The 18,267-nt window shown below is 36.6% G+C and overlaps 1 protein-coding gene across 1 annotated transcript in view; it reads right to left on the bottom strand.

The window, feature by feature from the left end:
• LONP2 (lon peptidase 2, peroxisomal) overlaps positions 1-18,267 on the bottom strand; it is a 100,576-nt gene that overhangs the window by 29,838 nt on the left and 52,471 nt on the right. Inside the window, 3 exon segments of the mRNA XM_034638963.1 lie at positions 6,159-6,292; positions 9,732-9,858; positions 12,779-12,929. Coding sequence (XP_034494854.1) covers positions 6,159-6,292; positions 9,732-9,858; positions 12,779-12,929 — 412 coding nt within the window.

Below are 18,267 nucleotides of genomic sequence, written 5' to 3'. Positions count from 1 at the left end.
AACCAAGTAATACGAAACTACTCCATTATCTTTGCCTCACTAAAAACAGCCAACAAAGTTTTTATGTCCCCAAAGAAAACAAACAAGAACACTGGCAAAATCCACATTAAAAGCTGACAAATAAAGGTTGTTTCAATGGTTGCTGAAGAACTATTCATTTGCTTGTGGGTCTTATTAAGCTTTTCTCCCCTGAAGGCCTAGCCAACAGAATAATGTAGCTCCTCTTAACTGTTTCTGCAGCACAGAAATTTCCACTCTCTATTAACAACCAAACCACAGGTTTTCTTTAGAACTCTAAATAAACTATTTCAGCTCTCAGAAATGGGGGTTGTATTAATAGAAATGAGATGTATAAAAGCCTTCTTTAAGCGAAAAAAAGAATCTGTGAGAGCCATCTTCAAGATGACCCCCAATAATCCCCACCTCCTAGAATTCACATGCCTGCGCAGTGCCATCTCTCATCATACCAGGGTTGGTCTGTGAGACCAACAGAACGTGGGAGAGGGATGATGAGAAGAGACTGTAGCTTCTGTCTTAGACTCTGTTTTTCCCTTTTCATGTACCACACTCATGGGGCAGGGGACGGGGTGGTGGTGGAAGCCAGTGGCCATGTAGTGAGCCTATGTGGTGAGAGACTGAAGCCGGGCCAATAGTCAACAAGGAACAGAAGTCGGCTAACCACCACGTGGGTAAGCGACCTTGGAAGATCTTCCCTGAGTTGAGCCTTCAGCTGGCGGACAGCTTGACTATAGGGATGTCTTGAGCCAGAACTCCTCAGCTAAGGTTAAGCTGCTCCTGAATTCCTGACCCACGGACACTGTGAGATGATAAATGTTTGTTAAATGCTTCAATCTATTAAATGTTGGGGTAACTCATTATACAGCCTTAAATAACTAATGTAAAATCCAAAAGAAAGAGGTAGTTCTGCAACAAGCAGAAGACTGCTCCAAGAAGTCAAAGATAAAAAAATTTAGCAAAAAGTTACATTAAGCTCTGAGGTCACTTCCTAATAATATCATATACAGTATTCTCCATTACTACAAGAAATGCGTTCATGACAGTAGACGCTGAATGGGTATGAATGAGATCTACAGAAGACTGACTAAAAAAAAACAAAACAAAACTGAAAGGATCAAAACCCTTGATTCTCCTGCAGGAACAGCTTCCTGTTTTGGATACAAAGGAGGCACACTTAAAATAACTATCATAAAGGACACTCAGGGCCTGAGAAATCAATGGCAGGAAGCCACAACAAAGAACCCTGAAGGTGGCCTGACAGAAGAGGATTCCTTCAGGAAGTGGATCCAAGAAAGTCTTAGAGAAGAGCTAGACTCGGAAATGAGTGGGATGTAAAGTGACAAAAACACAAGGAAGGAGCAGGCATCCAAACCCCTGAGCACACGGTTTTCCCACGGCATCTGACCCCTGGCAGTACTAAGCTGACTTAGTGGCTGTGGCAGGATACCTTCCTCCGCCCCGCGCCCCCGTCAGTAGTGTGGTGCACTGGAAAAATTTTAATGAATGAGGAGAACTGGCGCTATAAAATTCAAATATTTTATCTTGACGCATTTTTAACTGTAAAGTTGTCTAGAAGGGTCATACCAAAAAAATTAAGGCTACTGTATCTACCTTCTTCCACTTAATATTAGGCTGACTTTACTGCTATACACAAGGCAAACTATCGGAGAAACAATATGTGGTCAAAACGCAACCCAAACTGAGATCCAGACCAAACTACAGAAAGTGCCACAGAGTTACATCTGTGGTCTAGCCAGCATTTTAAGGTCAGCAGGGTCCCCAGGGAATCTATCATGAGAGGATAGGCATGTTTTCATTGACATCAAATCCTACTGCCTATGACTCAAACCACCCAACCACTCAGGTTTTTTTCTGACTTACAGCTTCTATTTTCCTAGGGATGGGGAAACAGATAGCCAAGTTTATAAATATGTAACTGTTAACAGAATCAAACAGGCAAGGCATGGTGTTTATTGTGGGGGGATTGAATTGTGACGGGATATGAACTGAATAGGAGGCTAACTAGCCAGCTACTGAGAATCCTGTACAAATGATATTTTATCATAGCCAATTAGGTGAGCAGTGCTGGTCCAAGGGCACAAAACAAAGGCTATATAGGCTGGTAATTTCTTCACACATTTTGTTTTCTGCCTACTTTGGTTATCATCACTATTTCTATTCAACATATTCTTGGAGGTCCCATCTATTGCATTAGGGAAGACACGAAATAAAAGGTGTAATGACTGCAAAGGAAGAACAGAAATTGACATTATTTGCATTTGTGATGACTGACAGTGTATGCAGAAAATCCAAAAGAATCTACAGTTAGAATTAACAAGTCAATTTGGCAAGTCTGCTGGATATGGGTCAATACAGTATTCCTGTACAGCAGCAACAACAAAATCAGAAAATAAAGAATTAAAAATACCATTTATAATAATATACATAAAGATCAAATAACTAGGAATATATCTAAAGAAAAAGTATGCAAAAGTTCATCACTGGAAACTATTAAAATACTTAAAACATCTAGTAAAACTTAAATAAATGAAGCTGGTCATAAATTAGGAGATATGATAATATCAAATTGTCACTTCTCCCCAGACTGATGTACAGATTCAATGCAGAGTTAAAGTATCAGGAGATTTTATTTATTTACTTAATTGGTGGATACTGACAAGCTGCTTCTAAAATTTATACGGATATTTGAAGGACCTACAACAGCCAAGGCAATCTTGAAGAACAAGCTGGAGGATTTAACACTAAACTAGCTATCCAGACTGTCTCGAACTGTGTACGATGCCACCACTGGAAATTCCATCCCAAGCCCAGAGTACCTATTCACTTCTCACATGTTAACTAATTTAATTCATTTTTCCTGTAAGTATCTGCGATCTTCATAACATAAAACACTTACAGTATTGCTTTAAGTGATTTTCAAAAGCTAATTTATAACGGCATCTCACATACCTCACAAAAAACCATTAAATCTGTGTTCTTTTTTTTTCTTAGCTAACTTTTCAATTCTTTCTATGAAATAAGAAACTAACAGCTTGAGGTTAAGTTTTAATGTAGCTTCTCTAATAAATACTGTCTTGTTCAAAAATAGAAACTGCTCCATATTCTGAAAAACTGTAAGAATTGATTACAATACAAATCCTTTCCTGAGGATAATTTGAGGGGAAAATCCTACTAATGTTAAATGGACATATATGATACAGCAGTACTTGATCAAATGGACATTCGCCTGACTCTTTACAGAGAAACATCCAAAGACACAAGAGTGAATAAATCAGACATCTGTGTACGTAGCTAAAGGCAGGCAAAAAGGAGAATAAAACTTTAGCCACATATATTTTTTTTTGATCTCCCAACCCAACTAATATCCCAGAAAGGAAAAGGGCAATTAAGAATACACTATACACATGCAGAAAACATAGGCAGCACTGCTTTTATGAAGTAATTCCCATACTTCATGGGTAAGTGACCGAAAACCATAAATATTCCTCCTCTAACGTGGATCAACTATAAATCTCACCAGGCTTTTAAAATTCCGTTATTATTTGTTCTGTTTAACTGCCAGTTCAGACCCCACAAATACAAAGACAACTGTTCACAGACTAGTGTTTCTGGGCCTACTCCAAAAAGTGTGTTCGATACACTGGAGGTTTCTGCCTGTTTTGAAGCTTGTGGCCTGAAATTACTTTTCTTCCTGGCAGTTAACTCTAAGTCCAGCAATATTTTTAACATTAAAAATAACTCCCTCACTACATTCCTTGAAATTTCTAAAACAACTGTTCTATTTTATATTCCAATTTTCAATAATTCATTTCTTAATGAGAAACTTTCAGTTATTAAGCCGTTTGAACTTTGTGGCATAAAAACCTGTTATCGACCCTTTTGTAGGAATTTTCCTTTTGGATTGGTTAAGTTGATAAACACTAATTTCAAGACACCTTGTAATTACCTTACTAACATCTGGAGGAGAGCCATTTACAGTAAACTCAAGGGCATCTTACAACATCAGAAGTAGCTTAGGGTCCATAGGCCTCTAATGAGAACCACAACCAAAATCACTATCAAGACAAGTATTTATTCTAATTATTTATTTACCTGGATGACCCAGGTAATATCTCAACTACTCAAATCTGCTTAGGTATGTTATCATTTGGGATCCTGAGTCTGAGCCCCATGTTGGGTGTAGAAATTACTTAAATAAAAACTTTAAATAAATAAATAAATAAATGTTGCCATGAAAAACTCTATGTTCCCACATAGCTCATAAGTTGTTTGAACAAGTTCTTGAATATTTCAGGGTTATCTTTAAATAGCTAATATGATCACAGACATTACTGGAAATATGCTAATGGATATATGTATAAACATTAAGCACTGCATAACTACGGGAAGATTCCTTTGGCCTCAAATCCCTCTGAATGTATCTATAAAAATCCCCAAACATACCATCTCAATCCTAAACACAATTTTCAAAATAAGCTAACTAGATAAATTCATTCCACTGTCTGCCTAGACCTAAAAGACACAGGCTCAGGTACTTCAGTCCACAGCACAAAGGGAATGTTCTAAGAATAAAAAGGGGGAAATTCAGGAGGATCTAGGCCTTATCTTTAGAAAGAGAAGAAGAGGAAAAAATACCTCAGTTTTCCACTGTCACTGTCAGCTATACCAGTGATTCCATTCTTGATAGGCTATCATTCACCTAAGGCACATTTTAAAAATTCAGATTTTTGAAAATGATGGTCTGAACATGTGTTTATCCTTAAACTTCCTCTCCAAATTCTACTAAAATGACAATTAAGAAATTAAAAAAGTATAAAGCCTTAAGAACAAAAAGAGTGAGAAAGGAAAGGCAACAGCTAGTAAGAGATGTTGACAATATTTTGGAAAACAGAAAGTGGGTGGACAGGAAGTAACATTTAGGCTACAGAACAGAGAAACCTTAATGTTATCCATAAAATGCTACAAAGGTTTGGGAATTTGAGCCTGAAAATATCAGTGAGGAATGGTACTAAACAGAAAAATGTTAAAGTCTGTGGAACAAACAATTACAGCTTGAGATCCCTACCCCGACTCCATATACCAAGGACACCACCCCTCTCCAGTTCAACAGAAGATGGGAAGTTTACTCCCTGGAGAAAATGAACCAGGGAGGTTCTTGGCACAGTGGGAGCAGGGGTGAAGCATCATACTGGAAATAGGAGGATTATATGAAAGTCCATTCTTCTGATAAAGTGTAAAATGCACTGTGCTTAGCAACAGAAGGAAAAACAGGGAAGATGTTTACATCTATTCCACTAAGTGTATCACAAATTACGGTTCTTCAACCGCATTCATCAAACTGTTCTAGAAAGAGCTATGGAATTGGTAGAACATCTAATAAACGCCTTTACTATAGAAAATTTCAATTCCCTACTACTCAAGTCATGTTGGTTAAAGCAAGTTCTGGCAAGTTGTGTAGCAGCATGGCATGACGAACGGAGACCCTGTATGGGTCTGGGGCAAGAAGTTAAAACATTCTAACTGGGTACTAATGGAAATGTTCACATTTGATTAATTTTAGGAAGAGAAACCTTCCCTTTCTTTCCCTATCACCACCTCCACAATTACTTTTTTAAGAAAAAATAATTTAAATTACATTTTAATTGTATACCTATCAAAGAAAATGTGTGAGAAAAACAAATTATGACATATAAAGCTCTTCCAGAGTACAAATATCTACCCTTGTAGTATTTGGACAGCTTGGATTTTTTAACTGGTGTAGTAACTTTTTATGCTATAAATACTGAAAGACTTTACAACAGTCTGGATCAGAAAGAAAAAAGAGAATACCAGAACCCATACATAAAGCATGCCATCATAAATCTGGAGGAATTCATGATATCCTTAAATCATTAATACTGAGTATTATTTCAGCTGAAACTCTCTACTATTTGTAAAAGAGAATCCTCTTGATAAAATACATCAAAGTTGAGTTCTTACTTACTTGCCGGATGTATCTACTGGTGGAGTAGTATGTGCCACCGCTCCAAGGGCTACCCAACACCATCCCTCCATGGTCAACTTTTTTAGCCACTGACTCCTACCACAAAGACTGAGAGCCCCAGATCAATGCCACAGACCTTCTCCCTCAGCCACATCAGAACGGTCCAACTTCGCTTCCTTATGTTGTCCTTCTGCCACCTTCACAGCAACAGCTCGGCAAATGGCCCCAAACTTCCTGTCCAGAGAGCGAACCCCTGCCTCTCTGGTATACCTGTCATCAAAGGAAAATATTTTATTTTTGGCTAAACACCACTTGTAAAAATAGACAGAAATAATATGATTAACATTTATACTAAAGAAACAGTGTACATTTAAAAGTTCATTACATTTTCTTAAGTACTAACTTCCTCACATTTAAAAACTCCTCATTAAAGTACTGTTATTTCTTAAGTATTCAGACGTATTTTCAGGTATAACTTTCCCCTTTATAGGGATTTTTATCTTCAACTATTATCCTATATTTAAAAACAAATCCTTGGTTCTTCAATTTATACTGCCAAAGTAAATTTGGCAGCACACAGGACATCATTTACTCCTTGATGATATGTGTAAGAGCTTTCTTAAGCAAAATCTGTCAATTTAAGAAAATTCTACATGAATTTATTATACTTGAAATATTGCTGAAAGAATCAGAAAAACAAAATTTTCCCAACTAAAGCAAAAATTAATCTTAGAAATCTACCTTTACTAGGAACTGTGCTAGTCACCTCTATTCAGTGTATTTTCTTAGAGACTTCTAAAGAAGGAAAATATGCTGATACAGGCATAGTGAATTTGTGAAGAAGATTCTAAATGTGGTTAAGCAGAGCTGTCTTAAAAAAACTTACATTAGACTTAAATTCTGTAAGCCACTTCATAAACCATTATTTATCAAACCATTTTGGATGGATTTGAATGGGTAGCATCAGGTAGAGAATATAGATTAATCTGAAAAACTGGATTTGATTAGACAGACACATATTCTAGACTTTAGGGAATCAGATTCCAAAAGTTCTGAGAAAAGACAAAAACTCTTGGCAAAAACACTCTAAAGTCAAACTCATTTCAATCAAAGGGACAGGAGGAGATAAGCATAAAGTCCGTTATTACACAACTGCATATAATTTCAGTAAGGAAGAAAACAGGGAGGCGTGTTAAAAATAAACAAACCAACATGTAAAAACAAAAACAAAAACCCAGTGTAACTTCCTAGACAACTCGCTGATGAGCTCAGATTAAAGGTCTGGACAGAGGATGAAAGAACAGGGATCGAGGAAGCTTACAGGGGAACGACATGAACACCCAGAAATGGTACCAGGAAGTTCGGAATAAACTTTCAGAAATAATGACATCCACAACAACACAAATGAAATAATGTTTTTTTCTTTTTTTTTCTTTTAAGGTTGTCAGAATAATGGATCAGGAGCTAATGCGGACAGTATAACATTAACAGCTGACTGAAAGAAACAGGACACAACAATCCCTATTTAGTATTTTTAAACCAAAAAGGGAAGAATCACCAGTATTCAATAAGAAGTGACGTTTCCTATCTATGACACGAGCATGAAGATGCTATATATATGCCAATTTCCAGAGGACCTAAAACTAATGATAATCAAGATGAAAAAAAATTCCTCTGCTGCAACGGTAGCTGAGACCAACAACAAAATATACATAACTGCAAACTTCTACATTTGGGTTTTATAAAATTCAACCCCACCCTAAAAGTACAGAATGAGACAGACCAAATTTAGCAGAAATTCATATGAAAAACAACTAAAGATGTTCAGTAACTGTTAAGTGCCACAGGCAAGAGAATAACCTAAAAAAGCTCAGAGTCTTGAGACAGTCATAAATTACTACAATCAAAATAGGAAAGCTGGTGGTCTTATACCATGAACTGCTCAGGCTACATGTGAAATACTGAGTTATACTTTGGGTGTTTCGTTTTAAAGGGGACACTGGTTTCACAGGCAGCATTCAAGATGACTAATCAGAAAGGTGAAGTCTGAGAGTGGGTCAAGAGGAATGGTAAAGAGAACAGGAACGTTTAGCTTGAAAAAGAGAACATTTATGGGAACTGGAACTGACATTTTTTTTAACGCCAGAAGGGCTGTACAAGGGACGAATTTACCCTTAGATTCCAGGTGCTTGTAGAGGGCAGAACTAGAAAATTCTAGGGAGGTGAACATAAAAATTATTTTGTAACAATTTACTTACTGAGGAGTAGACAGCAGTGAGCCCTCTAGCACTGGAGGAACTCAAGTAGGCTAGTTACACAAGGAGGAAGGTGGGACGAGATGAGATCTAAAACCCCCTCCCCTCCCCTCCCCTCCTCCTGAACATTATGGGACTAGGACACACAAAAAGATGAAAAACACATCAAGAGATGAAAAACTACACCCTAATCTTGGTAACTCACTAAAACTGCTTGGAGTAGCAAATACCTGTGGTGTTTTTAAAAATATTAAAACTGCTCAGAGATATTTCCTAATGTCCATAGCTTTTAATATTTGATGTTTTGAGCTAACACATATATAAAAAAGAAATAGTTCTCCAAGCAACAACTGGGAAATGCAAATAATCATTACTTTTTGAAGTCATTATTATTTCGATTCAGATATTTTTGTTCTCTCACTCAAAATTTACAGATGGGGAAGCTATCAAAAAGGTTAAGTGACTTGTTGAAAGTTACCCAAAGGCATCAGGGGTGTTATCTGGAATAATATTATTGTTGGAAGGCTTCGGCATATAAATCACCTAATTTATTTCTCCTGGCATTATCCACACAATGAATCACACGTTAAGGAAAGGAACTCTCAGGTCAGATCTAGTCTTACTGTTTTGTGTATAAATTTAAATAGACTTCCAAATAGACTTCCATAAGAAGGCTGGCTTAGATCAAAAAGCAGTCTGGCCAAACTCTAAGTCAAAGTTCAAAATGGAGAGATACTTTGCTTCTCCTGAAAAACAGCAGTTACTGTGAGAGGACTGCGTGAGGAGCGTTTGGCAGCCTGACACAATTTGCCAGATGATGCAACGGACCTGTAACGCTGAGCCAGGAAAACTGTAAGAGGCTGTTGCAGATATAAATTCTCAACAGGGTATATTCTCCATTCAAACATGCAATCTATAAATCAGACAAAGCAATGCTCTACTCAGAGAATTCACGTACTGCCTGCCACAGGCTTAAGCACTTGGTAGCTGATTTGGGAAAGCACCCTCTCTATTGTCCTGGTGTTCATTCCAAAGGTGAAAATTGTACGGATGTTTAAAATCTCTCAAGGAGAAGAAAAGAAAATATGAATAACTTAAACCAGGTGTTTCAAAGTAGCAATGCAATTCTTAAGAGAATTTAACTTTTAAGATCCTGGGGCATATAAGGTGTCTCGATATTTTCCTTGTTTTTGATTCTTAATTTATCAAATGAATCCCTTACACCGCTCTTGAGAAAAAGCTGAAATTCTGGCTTAACTGAAGTCCTCAGCTATGAAGATACTTTGAGTACTTTCCCTATGAACTTCTGCCTAATATGGAGCCCTGTGTAAATCACGTTATGGGAATGCTTATTGGGAATCTGGTGGAGAGAAAGAAATGGATGCTGTGAGTTGCCAGTAAAATTGTCTCCTTTTTAGACTCAAACATTACTGAGGCCTCGACGGGTGACTAACCTGGTGATGATGTCTAGAGTAGTCACCTGTGGGATCTGAATCTGCTGCGGAGTCAGCCCATGCTGTTCCAGCTGCTTTGGGATCAAGTGCCTGTGGGCAATCTCGATCTTCTCCTCTTGTGTATACCCTAAAAAAAAAAGAGATCTTATTTTGTAATTATTCACACAGCTTCCACAGTGCCACATTCTTAAAAAATGAATCAAATGCAGATTTAATGGATCTTCGATTTAGAATAAATTTAAGTGTTACTTCAACTAAGATTATAATCAGAATAAAGAAATTTAACCTCCAATTAGTAATTGTTGAAATTTCCAACTGTGTCCACAAACAAAAAAAGCGTTTACTAAGCACAGGTTTGAAAGTCTCTTGATTAAATAACGTATTTCTCAAGGAAGAGGAAAACTCTCAGTCAAATCTCTAAGATAATTACCTCAACTCAAATACGAATTTTTATTATTTAACAGGGAAATAATATTATCTCTTGTCTCTAACATAATTTGATACATAACTGAAACAATTTACAACAACAACAAAGGATTCAAGTAAGTCAGTGGTGGGTTCCAAGAGCTGCAAAGGAGCTCTAAATTTAAGCAACAAAACAGAAACTAAGACATCCCCATAGAAGTTTATTCCCTATACATATTGGAATTATATATATATAATTCATATAGTTAAAAGACTTTATGTTCTTATTTATTTAAAAGCCTTAGGAGTATAGATTTGTCTTTAAATCCTGTAAGAAAAAATTCTCCCAAACTAATTGCCCCCTTCTCATTTAACAAGCCAAAAAGAAAAAGATGAACTGATAAGATAGCTTTTGAGTAGGAAAAGGAAATAAAAAATGCCCAAACTGTAGAAGATGGGATACTCGAACCTGCAGGAAGAGACTGGCATCATATGTCTACCTGTGCAGCAGCTGTCCTATTTCACTTCATATCAGTGTATCTTATGCAGTCTCTGCCTTAATTGGGAGTTTCCAGGCAATTGGGTCTCATTACTTAGTCTTTTTTTAAAGATTTTATTTATTTATCTGACAGAGAGAGCGCAGGAGCAAGAGAGCACAAGCAGGGGGAGTGGCAGAGGGAGAGGGTAAAGCAGGCTCCCCGCTGGGCAGAGAGCCCACCATGGGACTAGATTCCAGGACCCTGGGATCATGACCCAAGGCAAAGGCAGATGCTTACCCAACCGAGCCACTCAGGCACCCCTATTTTAGTCTTCTAAATCTGCACAATTTTTTACTCCACCATGTTTTAAAACTAAATATCGAAACCTGCAGGGCTCATGGAAAATTAAGAAATGCAATTATCATTCACTTGATAGTAAAAATTTATTTCAAATTAATATGAAATACGTATTTAGATTATACATAGAATCAAAATATATTCTGATTCTTCTCTATTTCATTTTAACAAATATCCACTTATGTTCATCTCTTCTAGGGAAAAATAATTCTAAGCAATTAAAAGAAGTGAAAACACTGGGGTTTTTTAGTGTTTGTAACTAAAGGACTTTATCTTACACACTACAGTAAAGAAGAAGACATTGTAAAAAGAAAAAATAGAGATTACTTGGCAGAAACAACTAAAAAGAGGAGGAATTTAGAGCACCCTGCAGTTTTATGTGAAAGTGAGGCCAGATGTAATAAAGTTCAGCAACTCTTTAGGACGCAACTCTTAACAAGAATAAATGATTACACCTTCCCAGATATAGTAAAAACTTTTAAAATCGTATAGGCCATACAGTACATCCCTAGTTTTTGATGTAAAGTTCCATGATTCATTAGTTGCATATAACACCCAGCGCACCATGCAATACGTGCCCTCCTTACTACCTCACCAGCCTATCCCATCCCCCCACCCCTCCCCTCTGAAGCCCTCAGTTTGTTTCCCAGAGTCCATAGTCTCTCATGGTTCATTCCCCCTTCTGTGTACCCCCCCTTTCTTCTTCCCTGTATGGTAACTAACATAATATAATAAAAAAATATTATTAAAAAAAAAAGTTAAAAATAGAGCTACCCTATGATCCAGCAATTGCACTACTGCGTATTTACCCCAAAGATACAGATGTAGTGAAGAGAAGGGCCATATGCACCCCAATGTTCATAGCAGCATTGTCCACAATAGCTAAATTGTGTAAGGAGCTGAGATGCCCGTCAACAGACGAATGGATAAAGAAGACGTGGTCCATATATACAACGGAATATTACTCAGCCATCAGAAAGAACGACTACCCAACATTTGCAACAACATGGACGGGACTAGAGGAAGATTATGCTAAGTGAAATAAGTCAAGCAGAGAAAGACAATTATCATATGGTTTCACTCATTTATGGAACATAAGAAACAGGAAGGAGATCGGTGGGAGAAGGAAGGGAAGAATGAAGGGGGGGGTAAACGGAAGGTGAAATGAACCACAAAAGACTATGGACTCTGGGAAACAAATTGAGGGCTTCAGAGGGGAGGGGTGTGGGGGACTGGGATAGGCCAGTGATGGGTATTAAAGAGGGCACATATTGCATGGTGCACTGGGTGTTACACGCAAGTAATGAATCATGGAACATTACATCAAAAACTAAGGATATACTGTATAGTGACTAACATAATAAAAAATTATTATAAAAAAAATCTTATAGGCCAGAAGCTAAATTGACCATGTAAAGATCTATTTTTGGTTTTCAGACTCATTTTGAAAAAAAATTATTTAATATAGAAGTTTAGAAACTGTTTCAAAGAAGAATGTCTTATTTTCTAAGATACTGGAAGTCATTTTTTAATGCTAAGTCAAGTCTGAAATTGTTATGCGAACTTTATTCTTGATGTCTTACAGAACACGACATACGCATAATCTTGTATGTCATGGTTAAAACAAAGTTTTGTTGTTCCAGACTTTGAATTTACATAAAAGCTGGTTTATACCATACTGAGAACTTTGAAGATCATACACTGGCAAATCAACTTTTTACTTATCAACTTCACAGCACAACTTAAAGGGTTTTGCTCAGAAAGGCAAAAATTATCAAATACTGATTTTATTTACGAATCAGGTACCTGGGACCTGAATGATCTCCATTCTGTCCAACAAGGCAGGTGGAATAGTCGCTGTGGTGTTGGCAGTAGCTATAAAAAGAACTTGGGAAAGGTCAAAGGCCACATTTAGATAATGATCTGTGAAGTTATGGTTTTGCTCAGGATCCAACACCTGTGAGAGCACAATAAACATTTAAACAAATTCAGTAATTCCAATAGAAATCTAAAACACACATGAAATGCACATGATCTATTAGCAGAGTTGATATTTCTGTTCAATACAGTTAGTTTGAGAACCACGGGGATAACACTAAAACCTGAATACCATTCTTTACATTCCCCATGCTCTAAATACTTACAGTGTTCAATGCCAAAATTTTTGAAAATATATAAAAGTATAAAAAAGCAAAAATTATCCCTTCAAACTCTGTTCTTAAATTTATTTACTAATTACTGACTGTGTGGTCATAAATAAGTTACCAATCCTACAGAACCAGTTTCCCTCTTCGTAACACATCCTCTCTTAATCGCTTTGGAAAGAGAAAGTAAATGTGTATTGTATTTTGAAAATCTTAGGTAAGACATAAAAGTTAGTATGCTTCTCAAACATTATCAGTAAGTCTGGTTATAAAGTCTTTAACTGAAAGGAGAATTCCAAACAAGAGTAAAGTAGTAAAAATTGCTATGCTGCTATATTCTGATATAGCACCAGGAAAAATTTACTTTTAAAAAATGTGTTAGGGGGTGCCCTGGGTGGCTCAGTCATTAAGGGTCTGCCTTCGGCTCAGGGCATGATCCCGGCGTTCTGGGATCGAGCCCCATATCAGGCTCCTCCACTGGGAGCCTGCTTCTTCCTCTCCCACTCCCCCTGCTTGTGTTCCCTCTCTCACTGGCTCTCTCTCTGTCAAATAAATAAATAAAATCTTTAAAATAAATAAATAAATGAATGAATGAATGAATGAATGAATGTGTTAGAACAAAACTTTAATTTTTAATGAGCAAAATATCCATATCTCTTAAAATATTTTAATTGAGGAGTTCTATAATTTATCAGTTAGATTCTGAATATGAGAGAATGTATCTTCTTTAGGTTATTGCTCAAATGCTCCAAGTCACAGGCACTCACTGTGGAGAGGTCCATAAAGGACTTGGTGCCTTCTACATGTTCTAAATCTTTAACATATTATCACTTTCATTTACACTAGATTAGTATAAATATAAACAGGGTTGATATACATATTCAAAAAGGAAGTAAATGGACTAAAACATTTACCAATGAGAATTTTACCACAGCACCAGCTCTTCCCTGCTGCTGATTTCCTTTCTAAGCTTTACTTATTGGTAAACATATCTACAAGTTAGTCTTACTTCAAAGGCCTTTACAGAGAATCCTGAATTTGGTAAATATTATTACTGGAAACTCAGTGTTTATCTAGAAGACAATTCTCAGAAAGTTCTATTCATATTTTCACAAGACTTAATAATGTTTGACCTTATAAAAATAAGGTGCTTTTGAGACATCAAAGACCATACTAATTGTGTACAGTACAGAACTGGTTAAGAGTAATCTTACTGTCTACCAATTATCTGAAAACTGTTAATCAATGTATGGAAAATAGGGCAATCTTAGTTAAATCCATTATCTAGTTAAATAAAAACCTATTCTTTAATGGCTCTAATTAAATCTAATACATGTTGGATAAGTTTTAGAAATGGCTGTGAGACCTGTCCAAATGAAGTAATTTTTTTCTCTTAAAATTAAAAGACAATGGGGTTTAAGGAAAGTAGGAAAATTAATAAATGAATGATTCTGAACTTTGAATGAGGTCTTTAAAAAAGCACATCTGGGTTCTAAGAAGAGAAAACCAGTAATGCTCAATTTGCTTGCCTCTACCTTTTACTTAGGCAAACACAAAAGAACATGCAGAGTTTAAAAAACATCAGAAACACTGATCAATCGATTCTTGGCCTTTTGGCTAGCATCAAGTGCAGAAACATTGATCAATAGCCAGATAAAAAGAATTTCAAGTAATCGCTATTCAGATGATACCGTAAATAGGTGAGTCCTTGGAGAGATAAAAATTACTAAGAACTTTTTTTAATAAAGATTTTATTTATTTATTTGAGAGACAGCGAGCGTGCACACGTGGGAAGGGGGGCAGCAGAAGGAGAGGGACAAGCAGACTCCCCGCTGAGCCGCTTTATCCCAGGACCCGGAGATCATGACCTGTGCCAAAGGCAGACACTTCATTGACTGAGCCATCCAGATGCCCCACAGTGAGAACTTTATAGCCATCAAATCTCTGCTTTTCCCCTGAACTTTAGAGACCCAAGGCTTCCGTGGATCAACTCATCCACAAACAGGAGCAGTTTTCGAGAGCAGCTAGAGCTATTTTTTCTCTTCTCATTCAAAAGTTTTTCTACATCCACCCTAGGACTATAATTCCTACCTACACAGTCTGACTGGAAATGGAAATAGCCATGATATGACACTTTATTCCTAGGATCATGAAATCAGAGGTGGAATAAACTATTGGGAGGGGTGTATGCTGAGAACTGTTCTTCAATAATAATTTCTGGCAAGACAACTACAGATGTTCATAGGCAATCCAGCAGTACACTCCACCCATTAGAGATGACGAGGTAACTGTCATCTTTAGGTATGACAATATGGTTATGTTTTTTAAAAGTTGCATCTTTTAGAGATAGATACTAAATATTTATGAAAAGATATGATGTCTGAAATTTGGTTTAAAATAAAAAGAAGCAGGGTTGGGGAGAATGGGTAGGAAGAGATGAAATAAGATTGGCCCTGAGATGATAATTGTTAAGGATGAACGCTGAGTTTATATGGTTCATTATACTATTTTCTCTACTTTCGTTATGGTTGAAATTTTCCAGAACAAAAAGTAAAACATAAAGTAAAATAAAACAACTAAAATCAAGTCTGGAAGTCACACATAATTAATACCATAGAAATTAAGTAGCTGATAAGGACAAATGTGAAAAAAACGTCCAGAACATCAGAGAAAAAGGCACTAAAGCTATATAAGGGGATAGATATGTAAAAAATAAAGATATCTAATTCATAGCTAATTGACATAACTACAGAAAAGGTCTCAACAAATCTAAAATACAGTATAATTAAAGAAATAACCAAGAAAATATTCTGGAAGGTCCAACACTATGGATTGAAAAGCCTTATTAGACTCCTCTTGTGCAATAATAAATGACAGACTATTATTGAAATATAGAATTCTCAAGCAAAATTATGACTAGTTTAAATTATTTCTAAAATCCTTAAAACACAGAATATATATAATACACATAAGACATGAAGCATAACAAATGAACACCCATGAACCCTCCACCCAATTGTGACGACATTTTATTTTATGTTTAGGCCAATGGTCACAAAAGTGGAACATTTAAAATGACCTACCACAGTGCAAGCAGACAATATTAGTATATATATTCATCTTTATCCACAAACAAGAAAGAAATCCAGTTAAATCCAGAAAGAAATTCCTTTTTAAAATATTTAATGTACAAAATGGAAGTAATACCTTCACTGGGAGCACACATCACATTAGGAGATGTCCTAAGAGTGGAAATTTCATAGCGTGAAAGGGCTGGCTGTGGTGCCCTGAGTTACCTGCTTGCACTGTACTTACAGTGTACTGCAGTCCCTGTAAGTCTGATTGAATGGTTTTATCAATTAGAAATGAATGAATAAATGGAGTTTTAAAAGATTCTTGCAAAATATTATTAGAGGCAAAGATGTGAATAAAAAAGTGACAGAGACACTTTTATTTCTTGAATAAGCTTTGATAGCCAAATTATGAAATAAAAACAATGATACAACTAGAATACATTGTCATTAAAAATATAATAATTACCTTTTAAAATTCACTGTTACAAATATGAGTATATAACATTAGTACAGTGGTACATACATGTTATATGTATATTACATATATATTCTTTGCTATGGATTGAATTGTGTCCCCTTAATATGACTGTATTTGGAAACAGGGTCTTTAAGGAGATAGTTAGGATTAAATGAGATCATAAGGCTGGGGCCCTAATCCATTATGACTGGTACCCTTTATAAGAAGAGGAAGAGAGACAGACAGAAAGACAGACAGACAGACTAGGGATGCATGCGCACAGAGAAAAGACCATGTGACACAGACACAATGAGAAGGCAGCAGTCTGCAAGCCAAAGACAGGGACCTCAGGAGAAATCAAACCTGCCAACACCTTGATCTTGGACTTCCAGAGTCCAGAGCTGTGAGAAAATAAATTTCTGTGTTTTTTTTTTTTTTTAAGTCATCCAGCCTCAGACAAATGGATAAAGAAGATGTGGCCCATATATACAATGAAATATTACTCAGCTATCAGAAAGGATGAACACCCACCATTTGCATCAACATGGATAGAACTGGAGGGGATTATGTTAAGTGAAATAAGTCAAGCAGAGAAAGACAATTATCATATGGTTTCACTTATATATAGAACATAAGGAATAGCATGGAGGCCATCAGGGGAAGGAAGGGAAAAAATGAAGGAGGGGAAATCAGAGGGGGAGACGAACCATGAGAGGATACGGACTCTGGGAAACAAACTGAGGGTTTCAGAGGGGAGCGGGGTAGGGGGATGGGCTAGCCCGGTAATGGGTATTAAGGAGGGCACATACTGCAATGAGCACTGGGTGTTATACGCAAACAATGAATCATGGATCACTACACCAAAAACTAACGATGTACTGTATCGTGACTAATATGACATAATTAAAAAAAAAGTCATCCAGTCTATGATATCTTATTATCACAAACATTTGTTTGTTATATATATATTTGTATATATACAGATAGATTTTCAAAAATTTTTACTGATAAAATATGTGAACAAAAGGTATGAAGATTACTGGTGCAGACAACAAAGACATGTTAGCAAATATAAAAGACCTCAAAAACATAACCTACACACAAATCCCTGAAAAAAGTAATCTGAAGATGTATTCCATCTAAACAATAGATTAGTAATAAAAGGATCAGAAGCAATGACACATTTACGCACAGAATTAAAACTAAATGTATGAAGAAGCACTTCTACTAGAATGGCAGCATAAGGAATTATGGAGATCTGCCTCTCCCTAACAGCAACGAAAAACTAGTCCCACAACAGCTGTGAAAACCAGTAGCCTAGCAAAAATGGGGGGGGGGGCAGAAGAGGATTAGAACTCCCCAAATGCCCTTTCCCCAAACAACTGTCACCATCTGGCCTATTAGGCAGTTCCTTGGAAGAGCCCATTGTCAGGATTTATCTGTATTTGACCTGACTCAGAGAACTCTCTGTGTGAACAGCCCTATCCCTGGGGCATCTGTCAAAAACAACCAGAGGCAAATGTTTAACATTGCAGCTACCTTAGGCCATGATACCAGCTGGGGCTAACAACAGGCTGATGAAAAACCTTAAAAGGAAAACGCGGGGAATGCGATATTCAT

This window comes from Ailuropoda melanoleuca, chromosome 12 (genome assembly GCF_002007445.2).
Source record: "Ailuropoda melanoleuca isolate Jingjing chromosome 12, ASM200744v2, whole genome shotgun sequence".
NCBI classification, from domain to species: Eukaryota; Metazoa; Chordata; class Mammalia; order Carnivora; family Ursidae; genus Ailuropoda; species Ailuropoda melanoleuca.
Note: the sequence above shows the minus strand (reverse complement) of the source record. Positions and strands in the feature narration are given on the sequence as shown.